General features: G+C 46.2%; 1 protein-coding gene across 4 annotated transcripts in view; it reads left to right on the top strand.

Moving 5' to 3' along the window:
* RGS12 (regulator of G protein signaling 12) overlaps nucleotides 1–27,439 on the top strand; it is a 760,012-nt gene that overhangs the window by 417,259 nt on the left and 315,314 nt on the right. For all 4 annotated transcript variants that reach the window (XM_078678542.1, XM_078678544.1, XM_078678541.1 and 1 more), the window contains exon 6: nucleotides 16,587–16,679. In XM_078678542.1, the coding sequence (XP_078534668.1) occupies nucleotides 16,587–16,679 (93 nt within the window). The remainder of the gene's footprint in view (nucleotides 1–16,586; nucleotides 16,680–27,439) is intronic.

The raw sequence follows: 27,439 nt of genomic DNA, 5'->3' as shown, positions 1-27,439 counted from the left end.
GTAATTGCATTTATATAGCGCTTACTACCCCTGACGAGGCGTCGAAGCGCTTTTTCGGCGACTAGTCCGCTACTCCGGGACCCATCGAGGATTAGTGTTGAATTAGTATAGTGAAACATGCAAGTACATTTTAAGTGGTGGATAGGTTAGTCAGTTATTTTGAATTGGAATGATAGCATAAGGACAGAGTAGGACAAAGGTCTGTATTTATATAGCTCTTGTTGACGCACGCTATTCAGGAAGCCTACAAAGGGTTAGTGGTAAATTAATATGGTGAAATATGAAGTAATTTCAGTGGTGGATATTATTCAGTTACTTGGAGTGAGAAGGTTAGCGGAGGGATAAAAGGGGAAGAAAGATTTGCATTCATATAGCACTTGTTACCCCTGATGGGTGTTGAAGCGCTTTTCTGGCGAGTAGCACGCCACTCCGGAACCCATAAAGGATTACTGTTGAAAATTAATACACTAAAAAAATATGTAATCATTTGAGTAGTGGATATGTTATTCAGTTATTTGGGAAGTATATTAGTATAGTTTAATATGGAATTTGAGAAGTGAACATGTTGGTCTGTTAATTTCGATTGAAAAGTATAGTGGAGAGATAAATGAGTGAAGGATTATTATTATTATTTTTAAGGTCTTAGAAGTAGAAGGAGGCTTTTGGATGAGTTTTTGTGGGGGACTCAGAGGGAAGAGTTTAGAAACGTTTGTTTTAGGGGATCGGTATAGTAAAAGGTGTTAGATTTTTTTTAAAAAATATTTTATTGGCATTTAAGAATCCGCATAAAAGAGGTGTCAGATGATGCAAGGAGGGGTAGAGTAGGAGAGAGTCTAGAAAGGGTTATTTTGGCAATCATAGTAGTGGTATGGGGTTTGGGATAAATGAGAGAGTGGATGTAGAGGATATATTGATAGATGTAAAGGGTGAGAGATAGGGTAGTGCATTGGAAGGAGTAGCAGAAGATGAAGTTTGAGATGAGTCAGAAGGTTGGGCTAGACTATGTATTGAGCGAAATATAGGCTGAGAAATAGGGTAGTGTATTGGAAATGCTAAATTAGAAGAAAGTGATAACTATATAGATCCAAAATTACATTGAAAGTATATAGATACATAAAGTAGGTAAGTATATGTAGATTAAAGATATTGATAGAGGCACAGGATGAGAAATAGGGTAGTGCATTGGATATGCTTTTTCAGGAGAAAAGTAACAGACACACAGATCCAAGTACATGGAAGGTACATAGATGCACAATGGAAGTATGTACATGTAGACCAAAGATGATTTTTATTTATTTATTATTATTATTATTATTTTTCTCTCAACATAATTATTTTACATGTTTATACAAAGTAATACACAAAGATAGGTACATATCTATAGTGAAAAAAATGCTTGTATACAGAGGAATATGCTGTAAATTTCTGTTTGCGTATGGTGCTTATGTGGGGAAGAGTCAAATCTTGAGTAGTTTTCTGAAGATAAGGTGGTTGTCGGTGGACCTTATGTTGGGGGGTAAAGAATTCCATAGTTTGGCTGCTTGAACAGAGAAGAATGTGCCACCCATGGTTTTTTTTCTTGTATGGTGGGATTTTGAGGCGAGATGCTCCTTTAGAGCGGAGGTTCCTTTATTGAATGTGTTTGGTGATTTTATTACTGATGAAGAGTGGTCCCATTCCATGTATTGCTTTGTGGGTGATACAAAGCAGCTTGAACGTGGATCTTCTGGCAACTGGTAACCAATGCAGGGCTTTCAAGGCAGGGGAGCTGTGGTCTCGCGGTTTGATATGCAAGAGTAGTCTGGCAGCCGTGTTCTGAATCCGTTGTAGTCTTTTCATGGTAGTTAAAGGTGATCTGTGGTAGAGGCTATTGGCATAATCGAGTTTGTACAGAAAAAGGGAGATGGTAGCTTGGACCTTGTGTGGAAATCCCAAATGAGGGAAAATTTGTCGCAGCGTTTTTATAGTAGCAAAGCTTGATCTTGCAAGTTTATCCACTTGGGCATTCATCGACAGCTTGGAGTCCATGGTCATTCCGAGGTTTCTTACTTCCTTTGATAATTTAGGCAGTGATCCCAGTTCATCAGGCCATGCGGCAAGCGGGTTGTAATGTTTCCAATCGCCACACGTGAGTATTTCAGTTTTTGAAGCATTCAATTTGAGATGGCTCCAGTTCATCCACTGATCCACAACTCTGAGACAGCTGAAAATTGGTGATTGTCCAATGTCTTTGGGGCATTCCAGTTGAAGGAGTATTTGCGTGTAATCTGCATAGTTATAGTACATGAGGTGAAATTTATTGATCAGTACTGGTAATGACTTCATGTAGATGTTGAAAAGCATGGGTGAGATGATAGAACCTTGAGGGACCCCTGCTTTTGTGTAGCACGGTTTGGACAAGAAAGGTATAGTATGGATGACATTAGTTCTGTTTCGAAGGTAGGACGTGATCCAGTCTAGAGCAGTTCCCTCTATGCCGGCTTCATAGGGTCTTTGTTTCAGAGTGTCATGGTCAACCGTGTCAAAGGCAGCTGAGAGGTCCAAGAGGAGTAGCGCAGCAACCCCGTTGCGGTCAACTGTATTCTTTAGGTCATCCCAGATGGCAAGGTGGGCAGATTCAGTGCCTCTTCCTGGACGGAATACTGTTTGGCAGTCTGAAAGTATGTCATTCTCTTCAATGAATTGTGACATCTGGGCTAACACTGCTCTTTCTATCAGTTTGCCCAGGAACGGTCCATTTGTAATGGGTCTGTAGTTGTCAGGGTTCAGCTGGTCCAAGTTTGTTTTCTTCAGTAAAGGGCGTATGTATGACTTTTTGAGTTCTTCTGGAAATATTCAAGTAGTTAAGGAATCGTTGATGATTCTTGTTACTGGAGTGGCAGCAGAGGTTGTTAAAACAATTGTCTTGAAAAATTGTGGCAGACAGGGGTCAGAAGGGCTGCCGGCAGGCCTGCTTGCTTTGACCAGGTCCATAAATTCATCGGGTGAGATGTGTTGGAAGGAACGAGGAGGCTTGATTAGAGCATTCTTGGATTTTTGTTTTGTACTAGGGTTAGTGCTGGTGCTTTGTTTCTGTTTTAAGTACGATTCCAACGTGTCTGCTTTGTCCGTATAATGATTTGCCAGTTTGTCTGTGAAATCTTGAGTAACAGGATGAGTTCCTTCTAGGCAATTTGGTTTGCGAAATTCATTGAGTATTTGATAGAATTCTTTATTTGCACATTTAGCATTTTGAATGCTGTCTCAATAGTACATTTTCTTAGCTTTTTTGATAACAGACTTGTATAATCTGTTAATTTTCTGTAGGTGAAGTTTGGCGTTTGTTTTGAGCCAGGTACGTTGCAGTTTTCTAATTTGTTGTTTTATGTCTTTTATTTCTATGTTTCTCCAAGGCGCTTTTTTTCTTTTGTTCTGTTGTGTGGTTTTGAGTGGTATCAGGATGTCAAAAGCTTCCTGTAGCCACTCATAGATTTTGAACAGAATTTATGGTTTCCAGATTTGTACTGGATGTTAGTTGTGTTTCCAAGTGTTCCAAATTGAGTTTTTTCCACGACCGATAGGTGGATGGATGTAAGGTAGTTTTAGGTGAGTCGCTTAGCGTTGTTTTATGTTGGAAGGCAAGCAAGTGGTGGTCTGATTATGTGACTGCAGTTATAGTTTGAAAGGTAACTAGTTCAGTATTAGCAAAAATTACATCTAGGATATGTCCAGCGGTGAGTGTCGAATTGTGGACAATCTGATGCAGGTTCGATGCGTCTAGGCAGGTGATTATAGTTTTTGGATGGGTCATATTGGGTTTATCAAACCAAATGTTAAGGTCAACCAGAATATATATTTTTTTGTGTGTGTGTGTTTTTGTGTGTGTGTGTGTGTGTGTGTGTGTGTGTGTGTGTGTGTGTGTGTTTCTCCTGATGCATACTCGTGATGAGAAATCGGGTACAGACCACTCAGTAGATTTCCAAAGTGCAGTGCTTTATTGTCCCTGTTTCAGCAATATGACTCATTCCGTCGGGTTAACCCGGTTTTGATCACATGACATGCTCAAGACCACAAAGTTAATTTATACAGTTGCATATTGAAATAGGCCCCTCCCAACACTCTCATAGGTCTAAACAAGACTACAGGTTCATGATGTATGAGGCTTCAACATATTTGAAATTCAGCTAACACTCGTAGCAAACATAATGTCCTAATGGATCTGTTTTTTACGCTGCAAATTTTTGGCCGTATGTGTCTACCAAAAAACAAAAATTGCTTATTAGAAATAAAGTGCAAGTGCCCATTTCAATGGTAGTGTTGAAACATCTTATCCAATCGTCTTAATCCAAAACGTCTGTTTAAAAATAAAGTGCATAGTTCCTAAATATAAACCACAAGCTATTGGAATCATACCTTCAAGCAACTGTATAAGTGCAAAATGTATGATAAATTAAAATACAAATCAATTTCTTCCTTCATAATAGATTTGCTCAAATGACTTTGAGTCGCATAGCCAGACACTATGGTGTTATACCCTTTAAAAATAAAGTGCACAGTGCAAAAATATTTTTCTGAATCTTTACCAGACTGTTCAAGCCACGAATGGCTGAGACCTAAAGTGTATATATATATTTTTATATATGTATATATAGTTATATCTTTTGACTGTGCTTTATATATGTGGAAGGTAGTGTATCTGAAAGATTTATCTCATGCATATCATGCTAGATTTTAAGTAATTATTATAATTGTTACCAGTATATGTCATAATATTGGGAGTTTAAGGTTTCATGTCTCCCACCGGTCCGCTAAAGACCGTATAGTTTCATTGTACTGCTTGCTACTCTGATTCAGGCATGTGAATCTATTAAAGATACCCAATACTGGATAAGAAAATAAGTTTCTTACCTGTAACTACGGTTATCCAGTATTTGGGTGTCTTTCATAGATTCACATGCCTGAATCATTCACCGCCGTCGAGACGGGAGCCTCCGGTAAGTAATGTCCTAGAGACATACATAGAAAAGAATAGGCCTAAGGATCCCACATTAGTGTCCTATCCACGTCCTTTTGTAAAAAGGACCAAAATAGAGTAGGCCCAAGGGTCCCACCTTAGTGGCCTATTTGTGTCCTTTTGTAAAAAGGACCAAAGTAAAGAAGCCAACCAATCAGCTACCACCTCCTTCTAGAACCTTCCTGTCAGGAGCCTAGGTCTCTCAGATTTTCTACCGCACGTTGTGCTAGGGAATCTCCACCTGAGTTCTCCTCAGGATTGTTTTTTCTTCTTCTTCTTATTTAAAAAACGAATTTACCAAACTAATTTCATTATGGCTGATGGCCAGAAAAAGGGTCTCTTTAGAGCCTGTTCCTCGTGTGGAAAGAAAAGGCTCCATGTAGAGGACAAGCATGAAACCTGCCTGTATTGCCTCTACCCTCAACATCAACCCAAGGACTGCAAAATATGTAGGACCTTCTCCAACAAGACCCTCAAAGACAGAGAAGGACGCCTGCTACTCTGGCTGAACAGGCTGAAGAACAGGACAGACGACTTGGTGTCAGACGACGGTGAGAGTATCTCTGGCACTTCACAATTTTCCCTTAAGAGGCCAAGGGTTACTTTCCCTAGCCCCACAGACACCCCTCCTAAGAAGACTCTCAAGAAGTCCTCTGAGGGCAAAACCTCAGTGTCTGGCAAGGATTTTCCTGTCACCAGGAAGCAACCGCTGACCTTGACGACGACAGCGTCGATTACCTCTTCAGCGCAAAAAACTGCGCCGACGACGACAGTGTCGACGACGACAGCATCGTCGGCCACCTCCTCGACGACGACGCCTTCATCGACGGCGAGTAGGCCAGTGTCGTCGACCATTCCATTTACTCCATCGACGACGAAGACCTGCCCGTCGAAGGTGACATCGAAGCCGAAGTAGTGGACGACGATCCCGTCGACGAAGACCATCCCGTCGACGAAGGACACGTCGACGACCGGTAAACCGTCGACGACGGGGAAAATACCGTCGACGAAGGACACGTCGACGAAGGACGCGTCGACGAGAACACCGTCGACGAGAACACCGTCGACTGGGACACAGTCGACGACGGGGAAAATACCGTCGACGAAGGTAATATCGACGACGACACCGTCGACGAAGTCGTCGATGACCCATGAAACTGCATCGTCGTCACCGGCGCTGCATCTGCCAACGCCAACAGGGAAATGGAAAGAGTCTGAGCTGCTATCTCATGCCATGGATACCTTGCCGCCACAGATATCCCATATCGCCATTAAAATCACGAAGAGACCAATTACGCCAGACCTGAAGTCACCCAGTAAGGTGCAAAAGCTGCCTCCATCCTGTCTATTACAAGGCGAGGAGTCGGAGGAAGAGTTGTACACACAAGCCACAAGCCCATCAGACCTTGTGGTCAAGTGCCAAAGCACTGATGAGGAAATGGAGGAGGTGGAACATATAGAACATTCAGTCCACACTCAAGTCCGCACACAGGTTACTCCGATGGTGTGCCTACCAGCAGCCATTGTATCAGACCTGCAATTCTTAATACAGGACTACAAACCGCGGTTTCCGGAGAAACCCACTACACCTACACCTACACCTACAGCTGTAGACGCACCCACTCCATTGTCCCGACACAAGCCGCCGCCACTGGTGCTTAGTAGGGAACAAGAGCCGGTACAAGAAATTCACTCGTCTGATGACGAGGGAAGAGACCAGGAAGAGGGCGAGGTCCGTGACGACGAGTCTGACCCAGATGTCGATCAAGACTATATCGCTCCTTCTCCGGCCTCCCCGGAACCACAGTCTTCAGAATCACCACCCGCAGACATCGGTGGATTCCATAACCTTGTAGAGCGTGCAGTCAAACGTTTCCATATGGCTATGGAATCTCAGGAAACCGAGTGCTTCCTGTACGACTTCAAGGAACGAACTAAAAAGACAATCAGGTCAATTCCCATCATTGACTTTATATGGAAGCAGGGGAAATTACTGATGCAAACACCAGCTTCAATCCCAGTAGTAGTACCCAGGCTCGACAAAAAATACAGAGCGACTTCATCGGCGCCAGCATGCCTCACAGGTCACCCCAAGGCAGATTCTGTGGTAACCCAGGCGGCACAGAAAAATTCACGTAATCCAGCATCGCCTCTGTCAACACCACCTGACAAAGAAGGCAGAAAACTGGATACTATTGGCAAGCGTTTCTCCACCACGTCGGCCATGACAGTGAAAGTGGCAAATTCAATCGCACTTCTGGGCCGCTACAATCGACAACTTTGGGCGGATATCGCGCCTTACCTGTCTAACCTGCCAGAGGATGTCAAGGAGGAGTCTCATTCGCTTCTCTTGGAAGGCCAAACATCTGCCTCTGAACTCATTGACTGCGCAATGGATGTCGCCATGACAGGATTCAGGCAACTGGCAGGTGCTGCTGTACTCAGAAGACAAGGCTGGCTCAAAGCCACCTCTTTCCGCCAGGAGGTGCAAACAAAAATCCTTGATATGCCCTATGACGGCCAGCATCTCTTTGGAGAAAAAATTGATGAGGCTTTAACATCTATCAAAAAGGACACGGACACTGCCAGAGCTCTTGGCACACTGCAATTCCGGAACCAGTCCTTTCGTGGAAACAAAAATAGAGGACAATCTTCTTATAGAGGCACTTACCAGAACAGGTCCTCCTATTCATACAACCAGAACAGAACGCAATATCAACCGCGGCAACAGCCGCAAGGGCGTCAGACTTCCTACGGCAAGTCGAACTACAGGGGGAAGAACCAGAAAAGACCCGCTGGCAACCGCCAATGACTTGTGTCAATGGCCAGTCCATCCACCATTGAATTTTTTAAAAATTGGAGGGAAACTCACACACTTCCTAGACAATTGGAAATTGATAACAACAGATCGGTGGGTGCTCCAGCTCATTCACTTTGGACATTCTCTAGAATTTGTCACGATTCCCCCGACAACACCACCTCGCAAACAGTCCCACAGGCACCTGCGATTGCTTCTTCAGGAAATCTCTTCCATGCTACAGAAGGGAGCGATAGAGAGAGTTCCACCAACCCACAAGGGGAAAGGTTTCTACTCCCACTTCTTCCTGATCCACAAGAAAGGGAAAAAGTGGAGACCAATCCTCGACCTCAGGGCACTCAACGTGTTCCTAAAGAAACAATTTTTCCGTATGGTAACACTCAAGGAAATCCTGGGACTACTGGAGGAAGGGGACTACATGACGTCCTTAGACCTGCAGGACGCTTACTACCATATTCCTATCCTCAAAGGGCACAGGAAATACCTCAGGTTTGCTGTAGCGGGGCAGCACTACCAATTCTGTGTCCTCCCGTTTGGCCTCAAATCTGCTCCACGGATATTTACCAAATGCCTCTCCCCTGTGGCAGCCTTCCTTCGTCAACAAGGACACCAGGTCTTCCCATTCCTGGATGACTGGCTCGTAAAGGCACCATCTGCGACCGGCGCAGCCAAATCCTCCAGCGCCTGTCTGGATATTTTCCAACGTCTAGGTTTGACCCTCAACCACGAGAAGTCGACACTGGAACCCAACAAGGTCATTACATTTCTTGGGGCGACTCTAGACACGGAACGCGTCAAGGCTTTCCCCTCTCAGGAAAGAAAAGTCAAACTCATCTCCCTGGCCACATCAGTGGCATCAAGGAAGACTTTACCGGTCCGCACCTTCAAGTCTCTCCTCGGCATGATGTCCTCATGTATCATGCTCATTCCCCACTGCCGCCTCAAGATGCGCCCACTCCAGGAGGAGTTAACGAACCAATGGACACAAAGTACAGGATCTTTCGAGGACCGCATACGAGTCACTCGCACTATGGTCAACCACTTACAGTGGTGGAGATCGCTCAAACACCTGTCACAGGGACTGCCGTTTCTGCTTACCGCAGAGCCACATGTGATAACGAAGGACGCATCCCTAGAAGGCTGGGGAGCGGTCCTCCAAGAACTCCAGATCAATGGCAAGTGGACAAAACAGGATACCCACATCAACCTATTGGAGTTAAGAGCGGTCTTCCTAGCTCTGCAAGCTTTCCTACCACGCATTCGAAACTCCCCAGTGCTCGTCAGGACAGACAACACCACGACGATGTACTACCTGAACAAGCAGGGGGGAATGCGATCGCTCTCACTATCTCGAGAATCGCAAAGAGTCTGGAACTGGCTTCTGGAACATGGGATAACGCTGAAGGCAGAATACGTACCGGGCAAGGACAATGTCTTGGCGGACGCTCCGAGCAGAGAGGGCTCTCCATCCCATGAATGGGAGCTAGATACGGAAGTGCTGGAACACATCTTCGCGGAATGGGGAACTCCGCAAATAGACCTCTTTGCCACAAGTCAGAACGCCAAATGCCCAAGCTTCGCAAGCAGGCATCACCACCCATTTCCACTGATACCAAGGGTTCTCAGGAAGATGAAGTCGGAGCCCTGCCCTCTGATTCTGATCGCTCCATTCTGGCCGAGGCAGCACTGGTTCACGGACCTTCACCGCCTCTCTGCCCAGCCACCTATTCGCCTGCGTCAACATCCAGCCCTGCTCACAATGTCCCAAGGACAGGTACATCACCCGAATCTGAGCTCTCTAAAATTGTCAGCTTGGCTCCTGAATACCGGGAATTCAGCCAACTAAACATCCCTCAGGAGTGCAGAGACACCCTTGCAAAGGCTAGAGCGGAGAGCACTAATAAAACTTACTCACTAAAATGGAAGCGGTTTTGCTCTTGGTGTGCGGCCTAAGGTTTGCACCCCTTTCACATCACTCCACAGCAGCTGCTACCATACTTACTACATCTGGCGCAATCGGGCCTTGCTCACGCATCGGTCAAAGTGCATCTGGCGGCGATCTCGAGATTCACCAGGACTTCCAAGGGTCCATCCCTGTGGGCAAACAGACTTTTAAAGCAGTTCCTTAAAGGTCTTTTCAGGTCCTTCCCACGACCAAGACCGATCCCTCCATCGTGGCACCTCAATGTGGTCCTCCACCAATTAATGAAGCACCCCTTTGAACCCATCCGTAGGGCAGACATCAAATTTCTCTCATGGAAAACGGCCCTCCTCCTGGCTTTGACTTCTGCCAGAAGGGTCAGTGAGTTGCAGGCTCTCCCAATTCAAGATCCTTTTATGCAGTTCAGAGAGGACAGAGTCATTTTACGAACTAATCCTCGGTTTATCCCGAAAGTCCCTTCGGACTTCCACCTAAACGAACCAGTGATACTCAGGTCATTCTTTCCAAATCCTACCACTGTAGCCGAGAAAACTCTATATTCGTTGGATCTGAAGAGATGTCTTAAGTTCTACATTGACAAGACAAAACACTTCCGGAAATCATCTCAACCTTACTTTACCTTACCTTACCTGCCTTTAGTAGACCACGGAAAGGCATGCCTTTATCAAAAAAAGCATTTCAAGGTGGATTTCCTCGGCGATCACCTTTTGCCATGACAAGGCCGGACGACCCTTGGACTTAAGAGTCAAAGCCCATTCGACAAGAGCCATGTCCACGTCTGTGGCACTGTTTGCTGGAGTGCCGGTATTGGACATCTGCAGAGCGGCGACCTGGAAGTCTCCGCATACCTTCACCAGGCACTACTGCCTGGATACTGAGCTGATGAAGGATGCAGCAGTGGGCCGAGCAGTGCTTCGCCATCTATTCCAGTGAGGTGAGCCTTCCGACATCCCTCCATCCTTTATTGGTATGCACATTCTTTTACTAGTATTTTCATGACAATGCATTTTGGTGGTTTGCAGTCGCGTGATATGTATTATCTACAGACTCATATATGATGTTCCATCAAAAATGTGCATAATATATTGCTTGCTACTCTGATTCAGGCATGTGAATCTATGAAAGACACCCAAATACTGGCTAAGAAATGCGTTACTTACCTGTAACTGCAGTTATCCAGTATTAGTGTCTTTCATAGATTCACATGCACCCTCCCGCCTCCCCTGGAAGGACTCACCTATCTCTCTAACAAGTTTACGCCTACCTAGCTTGGTGCGTACGAAAATCTGAGATACCTAGGCTCCTGACAGGAAGGTTCTAGAAGGAGGTGGTAGCTGATTGGTTGGCTTCTTTACTTTGGTCCTTATTACAAAAGGACACAGATAGGCCACTAAGGTGGGACCCTTGGGCCTACTCTATTTTTGTCCTTTTTACAAAAGGACGTGGATAGGACACTAAGGTGGGCTCCTTAGGCCTATTCTTTTCTATGTATGTCTCTAGGACATTACTTTTTTATATACCGGAGGCTCCCGTCTCGACGACAGGGAATGATTCAGGCATGTGAATCTATGAAAGACACTAATACTGGATAACTGCAGATACAGGTAAGTAACGCATTTCTTATCCAGTATAGGTATCTTTCATAAATTCACATGTAACCCACCCTCCTTCCCGGAGAGTCAGTTCTCATTGGATTTTGGGATCCTTACTTCCCACTTGTACTTTGAAAATCTGACGGGAACATTTGGTCCTTTTTGGGTTTCGCCTGCCGAAAGGCTGCGCTCTGCGCAGCCTTTCAGCGCAGGTGAAATCCTATGTCGACACTAAGCACTTCGGGAACGTCCCCCGGCTCTCATTGGCTAGCTCCATAAATGGAGGCTAGCCATTGAGTGCCGGATCTGTCCGTCAAGGCCGGACCAGATTCGGGGGCGTTCCCGAGATTTTTTCCCAGGGCGGAGTTACGTTTTTTCCCGTTCCCTCCCCTCCCGCCCCCTCCGTGTGCCTCCCCGCCCCCTCGCTGTCCTGTGCACGTTTTCCGCCTCCCTCCCGCCGTCCGTGTCCTCTCCCGCCCTCCTCACGCCGTCCGTGTCCTCTCCCGCCCTCCGTGTCCTCTCCCGCCCTCCTCCCGCCCTCCGTGTCCTCTCCCGCCCTCCTCCCGCCGACCGTGTCCTCTCCCGCCCTCCTCCCGCCGACCGTGTCCTCTCCCGCCCTCCTCCCGCCGTCCGTGTCCTCTCCCGCCCCCTGTGTCCTCGTAGGTGCTTGTTAAGATAGTTAGCCATATACTTAGAATATTTAAAAAGAATAAAAATTAATTATAACTTAACTAAATTCATTGTTAAATGTTTAGCTATCGTGAGACGTATTAATCACATTTTTAAGTGTCAATATTTTTTGTAGGGATGAATCATCAGTGGAAGCTGTCGTGTTAGTCTTTCCTCTATGTCTATCTTCGTGTCCCCCGACGTGTTGAGCGCGCGGCTTGCGCATCTTTTCCCTATGTTGTTATCGGCGCTGTATACTGAGCACTGTGGCGAATGTGAGCCGGTGGGCAGAGTTGTCTGTTGTGGAGCGGCTCTGGGTCCGCTTTGGGAACTGATTGGCCCCTCTGCCCCTGACCGTAGGCTTCGGATACACTGTGTGTGCGTACGAGGAACCGCACCGGGCGGACCCCCTCACCCAGTGCCAACCTGAACCCCTCCGCCCCCTCCTCCGGGAGCCTGGCCCTTACCCGGCCGCCGCGCCGGGGCCCTGGTGGTGGAGGGCGAAGGTCCAGGGGGGGACGTTGTAAAGCCGAAGGACCATTGCCTGACACCAGGGGGGCGACGGGGGAGCTGCAGGGGGCTCCACCCGTCCCCTCAGAGGAGGAAGAAGTTGAGGGGCCCCCGGGACACATGAAAATGAACATTGAGAACTTCGAGGCGCTGAGGGAATGGCTTACCAGTACTCTGGAACCGATGTAAGTAAAGGATGGGGGTGGTGGTGGTCGCTGGCTGTCTTGTTGGAAAGGCTCGTTCCACTTGTGGTTATTTGGCAGTGCGGGGTTGATTTCTCTTAATGAATGCAGACACAGACCTGTTTAGTACATACTACCCTCACAGACACTCTGGTATGTGCTACACCTGATCAGAGGATCGAGATTGTCAGGCGGTATAAACGTACCCAAACTCTTTACACTTCTCGCTTGAGTTAATCGTAATGAGATGTGTTTTACTATATTTTATGCTGTGACCGATGTTGGACGTTTTGCCTGTCTAGCCAGCAGGTATACTTACTGCAACACACTATGTGTAACTTTCTCGAGTGATTGCTTAGTTGCCTAATTGGTGGTTCGTCCTGTCACTATCTAGCCAGTTAAGATGCACATAACTGATGATACCTTCGCATAAAAAACGGGATGCTGCGAAAATGTGTCGGAATAAATGCTGTCTGCCGAGGATCACACCGAGGGCCCCACTCCGCACAGATCCTCCAGCCCCTATTGTCCTTACTCTAGGGGGTCTCACTCACTGCATCCGCCTCAGAGCCGTGGCTTCACTCGCCCCGTGGGGCAGGCAGCTCCTTTGCCAGCACTGGCACAGGCTGGTGATGAGAGGGGGTTATCTGAGTGCCGGCGCCACCTGGCACTGAATGTATGTGCGTTTTTTTTATTTTAAAAGGAAAAGGTGAGGGAAGTATAAATGCTCGACGCAGCCATTGCGGCACTACCGGCTGGCGGCGAGTGCGGTGGGTCTGTGTGAGGGGCTATCCCGCCCGCAGCCTCAGTCAGGACAGGCAGTGGTTGTGAGAGAAGATGGGGTGTCCCTGCTCTCCTCCTGAAGAGGAATGGGCGTTCTCTGGGGTGCAGGGTGAGGTGTCTCCCTACCACGTTCCTATAGCCCCACTCGGGACAGGCAGGGAGGCTCTCTCCCCGGGGCTCCCCTCGCCCTCCGGCAGTCGCACTCAGGTTAGCCGGGGTCGCTCGCAGGCGCAGTGATCTCCCCAGGGCTTCTGCCGTCCTTCTTCAGTGCTGCTAGGGCCAAGCTTCCAGTTCCCGCCCTGGCGACCCCTTCAGCAGCAGGCACCAGCAGTCACCCCGGGAGGTTTCCAGGCTGAGCCCTCACTCCTCATCAGTCCCCTCGGGAGGGGCCGCGCCATCACTCACTTGTCGTCCTGCAGACACAAGCATCCAGGTCAGTTGTATTGTTCTTGTCTACTACACCCCAGCCCTTCTACCGATTATTACTCGAGTAGTCGGGGCTTCGGGCTCGGGGGTTGGGACGGGGTGAAGGGGTTCGGGGGGGGCGAGGTGAAGGTGTCTAAGGGGGGGTGCTGCATTTTCTTAAATAGACCGCACCGCCGTAATTTTTAAACAAGCATTTACAAATGCAACGGTTTCGCCTTTGGAAAAGTTTGAGCTATTGGCATTGTAAATGACAAAATTTGTATTTATGTGTTGGTTTTGAAAACAGATAAATAAATGGCATTGCCATTTACAATGGCAATAGCTCTAACTTTTCCGAAGGCGAAACCGTTGCATTGTAAATGCTTGTTTAAAAAGGAAATGGATAGGCTACAAATTAGATGGCCTAGAGCCATTATAGCTTATTAAGGATTTAAGGCACTGCTTGAATATTTTACTTGGGACTCCCATCTCGGCGACGGGGAATGATTCAGGCATGTGAATCCATGAAAGATACCGATACTGGATAACCGTAGTTACAGGTAAGTAACTTATTTTCTTTTTTGCCCTTTGTGGCTTTTTCCTCCTAACTGGGACCCTCTTAAAAAGACACTTCATACCTTTCCCCAAGTTCATAATAGCACCCTGGCTAATGGAAGAAAGCAGTTCTTCACAGGGTCCAGTCCTTGACCTAACTTTACTGGTCCTTGTGGTTTGTAAGCTGGGTTAACATGATCTATACCTCACCTATGACAAAAGTTAAGATACAGAATGAAATTCAGTAATTTCTAAGAAGTGGGATATAGAGAGCTACCCACCTGTAGTACTTCTTTCTTCTTTCCCAGTGGCGTAGCTAGGGCTTATGCCGCCCGTGGCGTTCCCTGTGTTTGTTGCACACTGCGGCCAAATGTAAGGGGGTGCTGGCGGTTCCTGCGGCCAATGCCCTGGGCAAACCCTCTGCCCTCCCCCACCTCCACCCCCTTTGCTACACCACTGCTATTTCAACTCTTCTTTTTGGCTCGAACATGAAACTTTTCGCTTGTAGGCTTATAAGAAATTTAGCAGAGTGGGGGTTTGAATTAATAATGCCACAGTCATACTTTCTATGACTGTGGACAAGAATTGTATTTATTTGAAGAACGAAGCTGAATCAGTCCTGTTTATGCTTAGGGAGAAAGGTGTGTTGGTAAGACATCTGGTCTCGCAACTGATTTGGACAAATCAATGCTCTTATCTCTGGGAGGATTGTTTGGTAGGCAGAAGAGTAGGATTTCAGAGTTCATATAGGGGCATACAGATAGCACACTGCAGCAAATCTAGATTATAGTGAGTTTGCTTTCTGTATCCAGCTTCTTCTATTTTAAATGGGCCGGATTTTGCTAGTGAGGGTAGTATTACAGTCCAGTAATTCTACCCAGATGCCAATATACACTGCAATGTAGGATGTGCCTCTTCCCTTTTAGGAACCTGGTCAACTATTAACTAAGCTTGTATGGGCTGGAGCTCGAAGTAGAATGAGGCCAGAAATACTGAAACTGCTTTGAGTGACTGACTTGTCATCCAGGTTTTGTGATTTATTACATACCAGCTACGCTTTAAGATTCGATAGGATGGTTTTATTATGAAATATACCCCAGAATTTATCTCACGTAGTATGGCTAATTGAGAGGATATGGGCTGTATTACTCATACATTTGCATGCACAGTCTGTGCAAGAGGTGTACCTGTACGGCTTACCCCTTTTTAGGAAGCTCTGGAAGGAAGTGAAAATTGCTACATTAATAGGTGGGAGATGTGTTATGATGGAGCTCCTAATAGTCGCATTTGAGGAAGTGCAATAGGAGTTTGAAGTGTTAAAAGAGCAATTCTTAGAATACAGTAGCCTCACTAAAATGGCACGGGAAATGTGGACTATAAACACATCACCCTTTATTCGGGCTTCTTTTATTTAATGCGATTGGAGTCAAATACTGTGATGAACGAAAAGAAACTACAACATTTTAGTATTCAATGATCGTAGATACTAAGATGTACCTCCCTTTGTATCTGCCGTTCATCTAGTCCTCGACAAGTGCTAACTGCAGATAAATCCCATGCCTGCTAGACCATATATCTGAATCTGCGTGCAATTTTTACATCGGTCTTGTTAGCTCTGTTAAGTTCTCTGCTCTTGGCCTATCTTGTTTCTCTCAAAAGCGAGCAGAATACAACAATGCGTCAGCATTGTATTTCCTCTACATATGCTGTATTGCACCCAACATGTGGTGGGGACCCTCTTTTAAAATGCCCTCCGCTTTCAGACTCCTTGACGTGAAAAGCATGGGCTGGAGGGGCAATTTGCTGACCCCCTCCGCCAGCTGCCCTTCCCGATACGCTCATGCTTGAAAGTTGCTGCAGATTCACATAGTGGGCACTGATACAAGAATCAAAGTATTTTTCTGAATTCCCCAGAAAACTTCAAGGATAAACATGATTTCTAAAGCAGTAAAGGTTGTAGTGAGGTGTAGGAATTGGCCAGCCAATCAAGAACACACATGTGATTTCCTAGGAAATAGCTAGTGACAAAGAGGCTGTATTTATAATAGTTGGTGAAATGTACGCTTGTAGCCCCTGTCTAAGCAGGGAGAAAATATGTTCATTTTCACTCGACCTTCTTTTTTTTTTTTTTTTTTAGGAGTTCCTGAAAAAGGAATTTAGTGAAGAAAATATTTTGTTCTGGCAGGCCTGTGAATATTTCAGCCGCATACCTGTTCAGGACAAGAAAGAGGTAAGGTATATTTTAACACAGTTGCTTTAATTTTGTTTTTAATTCAGGTAGGCTAAATGAATACTAATTCAGCACAAGTGTTTTGCAGATCAAAAAAGCACACCACTCCTTGATATTCCTGCGAGATCATTTACATTTCAGTTTTTGATTAAACTTAATTATCACAAAATGCCCAAAAAATCGGTGAGAAAATGAAGGTAACGTGATTACATTTTTACTTCTGTGCCTCATTACCTTCCACTTCACTTGTTATATAAACCCTTAGCAATCAGGTATCTCAAATGCCTCCACAGACAATATTTCAGTTTGAAATTGCGTGTAATTTGTGATTTCCATATCATACGCGTCATAACTGGTACGTTTTTTGTGTACTCTTCCACAGTAATATCAGAACATATCTTAATGTAGTGGAAAATAAATGTTTTACCTTCTCACGAAGTTAGGCTTGTTAAGGCTACCACGTTAAAGTGTGAAGATTCTGTTGTGATTACAGCGCCCTGGGATTCATTGTTTTGTTAAGTACTATATGATGATTGTAACAGAGTAATGAGGTGAAAAAATATGTACCCATGAATCCTGTCTCGTTTTCGTATGGGCCTGCCCTTCGTTGTTAAAAACGACCCCTGACAAAGAGCTGACTCTACACATCACTCTTTTTTCCATTCCCACTTCCTATCCCCTGCAAAAGAGCTTTGTCATTAGCCTCATCGCAGTCCAGTGTCCCAGGAGGGGTGTAAGGCAGGCCTCTGCGGCGGAGTGGGGGCCCAACCCTTCAGCCAAGGGTCAATGAATCTGTGAGATATGGGAGCTCGTGGGCGCTCATCACAGTTTGCAGGGGGGCCGTCATTTTGCGTTACACAACTGCGTCCCAGCATGTCCTAGTAATATCATTCTTCATTTTGGTGCATCACTTAGTAATACGTGATGTTGTCGACATCCTCACTGGAGCTGTTTGTTCTGGAGATGGCGGGACTGGAGGTACCTTCACCATACATGTCATTGTTGGAGAATGAGATGGGAGATTTCTGAATGTAAATCTTATATGTCCCGACAGAGGATCTTAAAAATCTGATTGTTGCTGCTTTTGACTCTACAAGTTATAAAACAGTGCAATTAAAAAGGAATATGTACCCAAAAGTCATTTTTTTGCTCGCGGGCAAAAGAAAAGACTGCCTGTTTACTTGTATAGCGCTTTCATCTTTCCATGAGTTCCCCTGCTCTGAAAGGGGGCGCGCCCGCCACACTGACCAGGCAATCAGATACTGGGGACCTTTGCGAGGGGTGGCACAGAGATGCCATCTTGTCCTTTCATGCAGCTTCATTTTCCTAGTATCGGCGCAACCTTAAAATCCGCTACAGGCTCTGCTTGGAGAAAAACCTACTTCAAAGTGGAGGCCTCGTTACCAGCCCGTTAGCCATTATTAAATTCTGTTTATAAACCCGTTTATTCTGCCGTTGAACTGCAGTGTCGAATAACAGCCCTCTTACAGTACTGTTGAATTATAGTGTCGTATATTACAAGAGTGATCACAAGGTTGTCTGAAAGTAAATAACAATGGGAGTTCATACCGCAGCTGGTGTAGTTGCAGGCTGGTGTTCGATTGGTATTCGGGCCCTCCCGACAGGTGGCAAGTTTATGCTCCACATTAAGCATACGATGAATACATATGTGCCAGTCTTTGGAAAGAAAATGGAATAAACCATACTAGTAACTCGTATCTGGACTACAAAGAACAAACAGAATTCTATCTAGTAAAAATTGACCTCGCACAGCAAACATCTGTTATTCAGCACCAAGATGCCCCTTTGGGGCTGAACGTGTGCTTTACAAATACACGTTATGTTATGTTATATTGCTTCCTTTCTGAATGTGCGAGACTGGCCTACCATCTTCGTCAGCTGGTATAGATCAGGTCACACTTCTGTGCTTCCCTACCTTGTCGGGATAGAAGAAACATGTAGGTTATGAGTTAAATGTATGTGTCTGGTCACAGTGGCGTAACAAAACCTTAGGGGCCCTCCCTGCAAGGTGCTATGAAGGGACCCTGCTCACCTACATGCAATATATGTCCCTCACATTCCACCTTTGTAAGGACTTTTAGAACTGCACAACATATAGACACTTTAGGCAGAACACAAACCTTCAGACTGTGGATTGAGACTCTGTTGTATCTCAAGTGAAACAAGCGTTGGCATAGCCAATAGGTCTCGCCTTTGGAACGTTATTGGCTATACCAATGCTTGTTCTATAAGGTCTGAGACCGCTTTTGTTGTTTTCCTAGTAATCAAACAAATCGCTGAACAAAAATTACATACATATAGACGTGCATAGAAGAATCTTTAGATCAGTCCTCTTCATTCATTGGTCTGTTCAACTGCTATGCACATTTTGCTTCTCCATACATCATGGGGCAATTGGTCAGCCCACTTCAGCCAATGGCTTTCGTGCAGTTAGAGTGACAGCATTATTAATGAAAAGGTATGTAAATTTGCAAAAAAAGAGCACTTCAGGCTAGGGCTAAAGGGTCAATGCTTTACTTTGTCATTCCCCCCTTCCCCCCACTCCCCAGCCCCATTCTTTCTACTTTTTATTTGATTTTTTTTTTAGTCAGCCTTGTGTCTTTGACATGAAATAAAGACAATAGTACTACCTGTCCCAAATGCAGCTGCCGCACCCATACTAATTTATTAGAATGATATGCAATAGTAATTTGTTGATTATTTTTTGTTGTTGTTGCAAGCATATCGTTTCTGCAGTATGTTTAAAAAAAAAATCTTTTAGGGGCAAATACTTAAAGTAAAAAATAAAGTCCAAGGCTAGCCCTATAGGTTTTGCCACTGCTCGATTTAGCTCATGTTTTTAAGTTAAGTTTCTTGCATAATCTCCAGTTTAAAAGGTTATGTTGTCTTCACCTTTATTCACTTCACAATCCCTGTTTTGTTGCCTCTGCTTTATTTGGGGGTTTCTTTGTAGCCTATTGTTTAGCGGGTTACAGCCTTTCAAAGATCCTATTAAAGACTACTGAGACCAAATGTTAATTACTGGCCAAACGGCAATCTTAGCAGTGACATGAGCACTGTGCATGCCCATGCGAAGAAGGGAACAAACCTGGCAGTTTCAAGCATTCGTGAGAAGGGATGGAGGATCAGGAGAGGAATATAGAAATAGTTAAGTACCTTGATGCAGTTAATTGGACTAGCTCAGCATAAACAGAACAATGTGATGGCTTGACATGCACCTCTGCAGAGTATCCCTTATGATTTCCATTTGTAGATGACATATTAATTAACCATACTCAAGGTATATTGTTTCAAAATCTACGAAATTCACAAACAGATAACCTTTATTGTCAGTTAGTGCTCCTCTTATCCTTCAGACCTGTTTAACAAACTTTGGTTGAAGTGATTTTAAGGTTCCAATTAAAACCGCCATGCGCTTCTCATGATTTCCTATACACTGTACGAAATGGCATCTCAAATTATTAATCATGGAGACTTCTAGCCCCAGGTTCCTTACCTTAGAATTATCCACAGGTGTTGGGCTGAATCCAGAACGTTTCCGTGAGCTGTACCCCTGAATAGCGGTAGGTGGTTATGTGTGGCCTTATCCACTCATGAAGTGACGTGCTTGGTTTCTATATAGAAGCCACCCCAGCACGTTGATCTCAGTTCTTCTCATTCCTCACCAGACAAAATTTTCGGAGAGAGATGCCCCCAATGAATTTTTTGACTGACCTTTTTTCGATTGTTTTTTATTTTGTCCGCTTTTTTAGATCTTCTCCTGGTGGGGCGGGGATTTCCACTAAGAAAGCTTTCTTCAAGCCCTGAAGCACCTGCCACTGACAGATGCCGGTGACAGAACCACATCTTGTTTGCGTCTGGTGCCTGGAGCTCGACCACAGCGAGAACACCTGCATTGACTGCCGTGCCATGCACACCAAGGCCTTCAGGGAGCAGTTCCTCAATCTCCTTGTCGCTTGACCTGCGACGCTGTGACAGTCTTGATCTCGGTCGAGATGAAGGTACTGGGATCGGTTGTAGAGCAATCGATCTTTGTCTAAGTCGTCCGGGCTTTTGGGTCAGTCACAGAAAAAGAAGAAAAGTAAGAAATCGAAGAGGTCTTCGTTATCACCCCATTCTTCAAAGTCATCTGACGAGGGAGGAGCATTATTCAGGACCTGGCTCCACAGTGGAGCCTGCACCTCGGCCGGCTCTGTGCCTCCTGAGTGTCTGGGAGCCGGAGCGAACGCTGACCAACTTTGCAAATGTTATGAGGCCATGCACCTCTCATTTGTGTGGCCTGTCACCACTGAGACACGCCTTTGGGCCCTGCAGGTTTGGGAGGGGTACTTATTGGTTCCCCGCCAGCAAGTCCGCACCCGGCACCGGTCTGGCCTCTAGGATCCATGGATGGATCTGAACCGATGCCGGTTCTGATGTTGACACTCCTGGCGCCGTCCACATTCTCATCGTCGACAAGGAGCCAGAGCAGTTTCTCCCAACACCGGCTGGTGCCTTGCCCTCCAGAGTGGAGCCTGAGTCCTATTCTTACAGGCTAAGATTTGGCGGAGATTGGGAAGTGCCACTGGACCCTGATGAATACCATCCAGTAGACCCCAACATGGACTGTTGTAAGGAGTTGACGGTCACCAGTGGCGTAGAAACCTCCATATACTGGCATAGCCTTTTCTCCTACCGTGGTTACGGAGGAGGGAGCTTCTTTTGCTCTGGTGGTAAGGGTTGTTGAGGGTCCTGCACCCTAGCTTGCCCTCAGTGGCAGTCATAGCTTACATCTTGACAGAAGTGCTTCAGGCAGGAGAGTCCTCCTCAGAACCGCTTCTCCCATTTAATGAAGCCCTGACGGATGTTCTGCTTGGGACCTGGTCCAAGCTCTGCACAGGTGCTCCTGTAAACAGGACAATTGCCTGCCACCATCGCCCCTCCGCTCCTCCGGGGCTTTACTGCAACTCACTTATCTTGGGTCACTATATGTAGAAAAACGTATCTCCATCAAATGACGTATGTGGAACTATTGACACATATTGGGATAAGAAAATAATTCATAGATGGAGCATTGAAAGAAGTGTGACATATTGAGTAATAAGAAACAAAAAAGAAAAAGAAATAACCTTTCTCTGCATGATTTAGCTGGATTACTTTATTTCGGATCAAACAGGAATGAAACCATAATAAATTGGGAATAAGACACAAAATAATTCTATTCAACAAAAAGTGTGTGGTGTTGGGCCCTACCCACAACGAGTGAGGATTATTGCCCCAATAAATAGGGACATGAAGGTACAACCAGGGCTTTAACTAGCTTATCTGGAGTAAATAGGGCCTTCAGATTTCTACAGTGTAGTCAAGACTAAAGTCTTGACAGAGATGCTTCAGCTGGGAGTGACTCCCTCAGAACCGCTTCTCCCTTTTAACAAAGCCCTTACGGACATCCTGCTGTGGACTTGGTCCAAGCCTAACATTGGGGCTCCTGTGTACAGGACAATTGCCCACAGCTATTGCCATGCCCTGGGGACCCCAATTTCCGCATGCAACACCCTACCCCGGAGAGCTTGGTGATCCAAGCAGCCACTTCCCGTGTAAACCCTGGTGCATTCCCTACAACTCCTCCAGGTAGGGAATCCAAGAGGCCAGACATTAAAGCCTAGAAAATGTTTTCTTCTAGGAGCCAGTCCATGAACACAGTGTGTCTTTTGGGCTGTTATTCCCATGCACTGTGGCATTTGGTTGCACATGTGCTGCCCATGGTTCCAGATTAGGCCCCGGTCATACTCTCCCAAGCTATGACAGACGGAAGAGATGCAGCCAAATTCACGATCTGGTGTTGGCTGGATACGACCGACTCAGTAGGCGGAGTGGTTGCTTTACGGTGCCACGCCTGACTTTTCAGAGGATGTTCAAGCCTCACTGATGGAACTTGGCACTTTGATGGCTCCGGTCTATTCGTAGACAAGGTGGACTCAGTACTGGATTGCTTCAGGGAGAGCAGAGCAGAGCTGCAGCTAGGTCCGTGGGCCTTTCCATGGTCCTCCGCCAACCCCAGTCAGCCTTTTGCTCCTTTTGTGGTCACGAAAGGGGGTTCCAGATGTGTCCTTAATCTGCCCAGCCACCACGGCACACAAGCTTGCCTGCCTGCGTGCGGCAAAGAACGCGGTACCCCATATCCAGTTGGTGGGCAGCTAGAGGGCAGGCCAGTCTCACATACTGACCTGGTTATATATGGCAATCCGAGAGCTTGGCGTGGTCACACTCACTCGTTTTTGGGAAAAGTGGGAGACTGAGTTTCATTGGTCACTCCATGACAGAGAATGGGAACAAGCATTGGCATCCCCCTAAAAAGTATACCGTAATTATCGATTCAAAAACATACAATATTAAAGATAAAGATTAAGCATATTGTAACTACGCACCGCATGCGCTCAGACTGATCGGAAGATTTCCCTTAACTCTGCTGCTATTGTTGCGCTTTGCACATGGTGATATTTGTTTTTACGGCGTTATAGAAATTACTAGTTCAAGTTTAAAACCTTTTTAAAAAATTGTATGTACCGATCCTCTTACTCGCACTATAATCGTTTTTCACCCTGCGGCTTTGCAGGTATTAGTGCGAGCCAATCTGCTCCTTGGTCGCCATATTGGGGGTAGGTTGGGACACTATTGGGCGCCATCTTCAGGGACGCTCTAGTGGCCAGACAGCACTGCCTATTTAGATCGCGGCATGCAGGCGCACAGCGCTCGCGCGCAGCGTGTGCGCCGGAGGAGCGCCATAGGAAAGCCCGTCTGCGCCGTCCGTGCACCGGCTGCGCTCAGCGCCAGCCATGCTGCCGTTTTAATCCCAGAGGCTAATAGACGTGTCTGCTCGAGGGAACAACTGTGCGAGATCGGTAAGGGCCTGAAGGCTGATCATGGCCCCAATCTGGGACACTCTCATACACATGGTACAAAAAACCCTGTGGCAGAGGAGGCAAGGTGTGGCTTGATCAATAGTAGATCTATGGTAAAACATCACCAAGAGGTGGCCAACTTGGTGGATGATATGAAATTAGATTTTCTCTTTGTGACAGAGACATGGTCAAGCGCACATTCCATTGCAAATATAGGCCTCGCATGTCCAGAAGGATATAAAATAATACAGAAGCCTAGGAATAATGGACTAGGAGGGGGGCTCGGGTTAATATATAAAGATAACTGGAACTTGCGTCATCTGCAGGTCGAGTAGGTGGCAGGAATTGAATTGTTGGGTCTCTCAGTTCATGAGCCCAGAGGTACTCTTTTCTCATGCCTTTTATGCTATAGACCCCCAGGCTCGGACACCCAGTACCATGAGCTGCTAAATACCATCACAAATCTGACCCTCTCTCATTCTAGAGTACTGATCCTGGGAGATTTTAATCTCTGGGATAATGGGTGACGGGCGGCCATCTGAGAGATCTGACAGTCTCAATTTGAGACAACTAGTGCAATCTCCCACTCATGAGGGGGGCCATATTCTTGACCTCCTATATGCTAATCAGGCTGAAACAAGAGTGATAGACATTCTGCCACAATACTGGACAGATCACTCACTCATACTCTTTCACACAGTGGTGCCTAGATCTAGCATGATTGGGAGGCAGTCGTCAACGTGCCGGAAAGATAGAGACTGGTCTAAACTGAAACAAGATAAGATAACCCAGACATATTCTAGGGCAAATCGTTTCGATCCTTCCATCTCGGTAGAGAGTAACTACCAACAATATTATGATCTAGTAACCGAGACGTTAGACTCACTAGGCCCAGTGAAACAACGTAAAGGGAAGAAGAGACCTTCGGCTCCTTGGTATAGCAGGGATCTGAGTTTGCTTCGTTTGAAATGTAGGAGGGCGGAACGGATTTGGAGGAAGCTCTATTCCGATACAGACAAAACTACCTTAAAACTACTACATGCGGAATATAAAAAAGGCATTGCTAAGGCCAAAGCCGAGTTTTATGCTGCCTCTATTTTACAATCCTCCAATGGCACCAAGGCCCTCTTTGACATTGTCAAGAAACTTTCTAATCCGCAGTGCTTGAGTAATAAGGTGACTGCTACGCAGAAGCTCTGCGACGAGATAGCGGTACATTTTGATGAGAAGATTGCCACAATTATAGGTAACCTCGAAAAGTCAACTACTGCCAATGACGAGATTGTGTTCCCGGAGTATGTAGAAGAGCGGGGGGTGAAACCTTCCCTTAGCCTATTTACTGAGCTGACTGAGGAAGTGTTCAGCAATCTAGTATGTAAGGTTTCTTCAGGTTCCCCCCCTTGACCCCTTTCCTCCGAGGTTATGGAAGGAAGTGGGACAAGCAACCTTACCCTGGTTACATCAGATATGCAACCAATCGTTGGAAGCAGGGGTGGTGCCAGATGCTTGGAAACAGGCTATGGTCACCCCCCTGCTCAAAAAGCCCTCGCTGGACCCTGGTGTCCCTGCTAACTTCAGGCCTATATCCCTCTTATCCTTTCCAGTTAAGGTCTTGGAAAAATTGGTTAGCAGGGATCTTTCAGTTTTTTTGGAGGAAAACTGTTTGTTGGATGAGGACCAATTTGGATTCCGTCCAAAACATGGCACGGAGTCAGCATTAATAATGGTAATGGACAGCCTCCGAAGGCGTGCGGACAATGGAGAGCCCACTGTATTGATATTATTGGATATGTCAGCCGCCTTTGATACGGTGAATCACTGTATCTTGTTGGAGAGGCTAACCGAGATTGGGGTGAATGGGACAGCTTTTCAATGGTTACAATCCTACCTGCTGGGCAGACAACAGACAGTATTTCTAACACCATTTACGTCAAATAAATTACCAGTCCCCCATGGCGTGCCTCAGGGCTCGTCAATCAGCCCTATCATTTTCAATATTTATTTGCGTCCTCTATTCCCCCTGATTAGATCTTTTGGGATTGAGCTGGCTAATTATGCCGACGACACCCAACTGGTGTTCTCCCTGGAGGGGGGAACAAGCAGTGCCGTTGAGTACCCTTCAGGGCTGTATGCGCCATACCTCCGTTTGGCTTAGGGAAAACTACCTTCAATTTAATAGAAGTAAAACGGAGGTAATGTTTGGCCCGGGTAACACCCTACCACGCCACCTACCACTGGAGTTTAGACTTACACCAGAGGAAGTACCCCTGACTCCAGTTAGGGCGGTACGGAATTTAGGGGTTATGGTAGAGGATAACCTTCAGATGGAGGCCCAATCCAACAAGACAATTAGTGTCTGTATGGTTCTTCTACGAATGCTACGACAGGTGCTACCTTTTCTCCCGAAGGAGACTCGCCCTCTGGTGGTCAGAAGTCTGATACTTAGTAGACTGGACTATTGTAATGCTCTGTACTTGGGTGCCCCGCAGTACCTCATTCAGAGCCTACAAAGAGTCCAGTCTACCGCAGCCAAACTAGCCTTGAGCTGGGAGCGCCGCTCTTCCACTTCCTTGGCCTTGAAAGAGCTACACTGGTTGCCAATCTGTGAAAGAATTCGCTTTAAATCCTTGTGCACAGTGTTTAATGGACTCCACAACTCAGGCCCAAGACCGCTATCTAACAGGTTTAATTGGTACCAGCCAAAGAGGATGCTTCGCTCCTCCTCGTTAAACCTAGCGGTGACATCCAGATTTAAGCGATCTAGGATGGGAGGCCGGGCTTTCAGTGTGTCAGCAGCCCGACTCTGGAATGAGCTACCACTTCGGATTAGACAGTCCGACACGTTGAACTCGTTCAGGAAAAGCCTAAAAACCTGGCTGTTTCCTAGAGGGAGTTAAGTTCCAGCTCCTTCCCTTCTCTCTGACCATGTTACTGCAGGGGGGGCTTTGTGCAATAATCTGAGCGCCAAGATACCCGTAGGGTGAAAGGTTGCGCTATCTAAGAAATACATACATACAATACTTTCTATTACATCGGGCATATCTAACATCAGAAACCCTCCAGTGTTCCTACCCGAACATGCAATTTGTATGCCCTAGATGCCAAGAACCCGGCGCGACCATTCTCCTCATGTTCTGGAGTTTTCCGACACTACAGTCCTACTGGAGCACGATACATGCCACACTGCGCGAGGTGACGGGGTTTGCAGACATTACTACATGGGAAGCCAGTGTGTTAGGTATATTCAAGCGTCAGAAACATTACACAGTAGAGACTCGATTTGCGTCCCTAGCCCTCCTACTAGCCAAATGAAGCATAGCTATGCACTGGAGGACCCCGACGGGACCACCACTGGCAGCTTGGAGAGGAGGAGTCATTAAATTGGGAGCATCAGTGGAAGATGAGTCCGAAGAAGTCCGAGGTACTCGGAAACATCCCATCTCTATCCAGTGGGTGACACTACTCCACACTTTCAAGCATACTATGCCACATGCAGTATCTCCACAGATAACACAACCCTCCTCCCGGGCCTCACAGGAAGAATTTTACTCATGCAGCGCACGGGACAACCTCCTCGCTGCGTCTAACCCGCAGAGTACGGATATGGGACAAATACAAATACTAGACTTTATACCCAGTTAAGGAATTCCCTCTTGAGACCTGACTTAAAGAAACTTTATATCTCCTCCTACACAGTGTATACCAGTTGATTTCACCCTCGATTCAAGTTATGTTCCCCATTGCGGTGCAATGGTATGCATGTATTCGAACCAGTGATAGGCAACAATACTGCTATGATGTACAAAATGAAGTTAAATTCTTTATTATAATTTAAACCAAACATAGTCTAGCAGTAAA

Source organism: Lissotriton helveticus, chromosome 2_2 (genome assembly GCF_964261635.1).
Source record: "Lissotriton helveticus chromosome 2_2, aLisHel1.1, whole genome shotgun sequence".
Lineage (NCBI taxonomy): Eukaryota > Metazoa > Chordata > Amphibia > Caudata > Salamandridae > Lissotriton > Lissotriton helveticus.
Note: the sequence above shows the minus strand (reverse complement) of the source record. Positions and strands in the feature narration are given on the sequence as shown.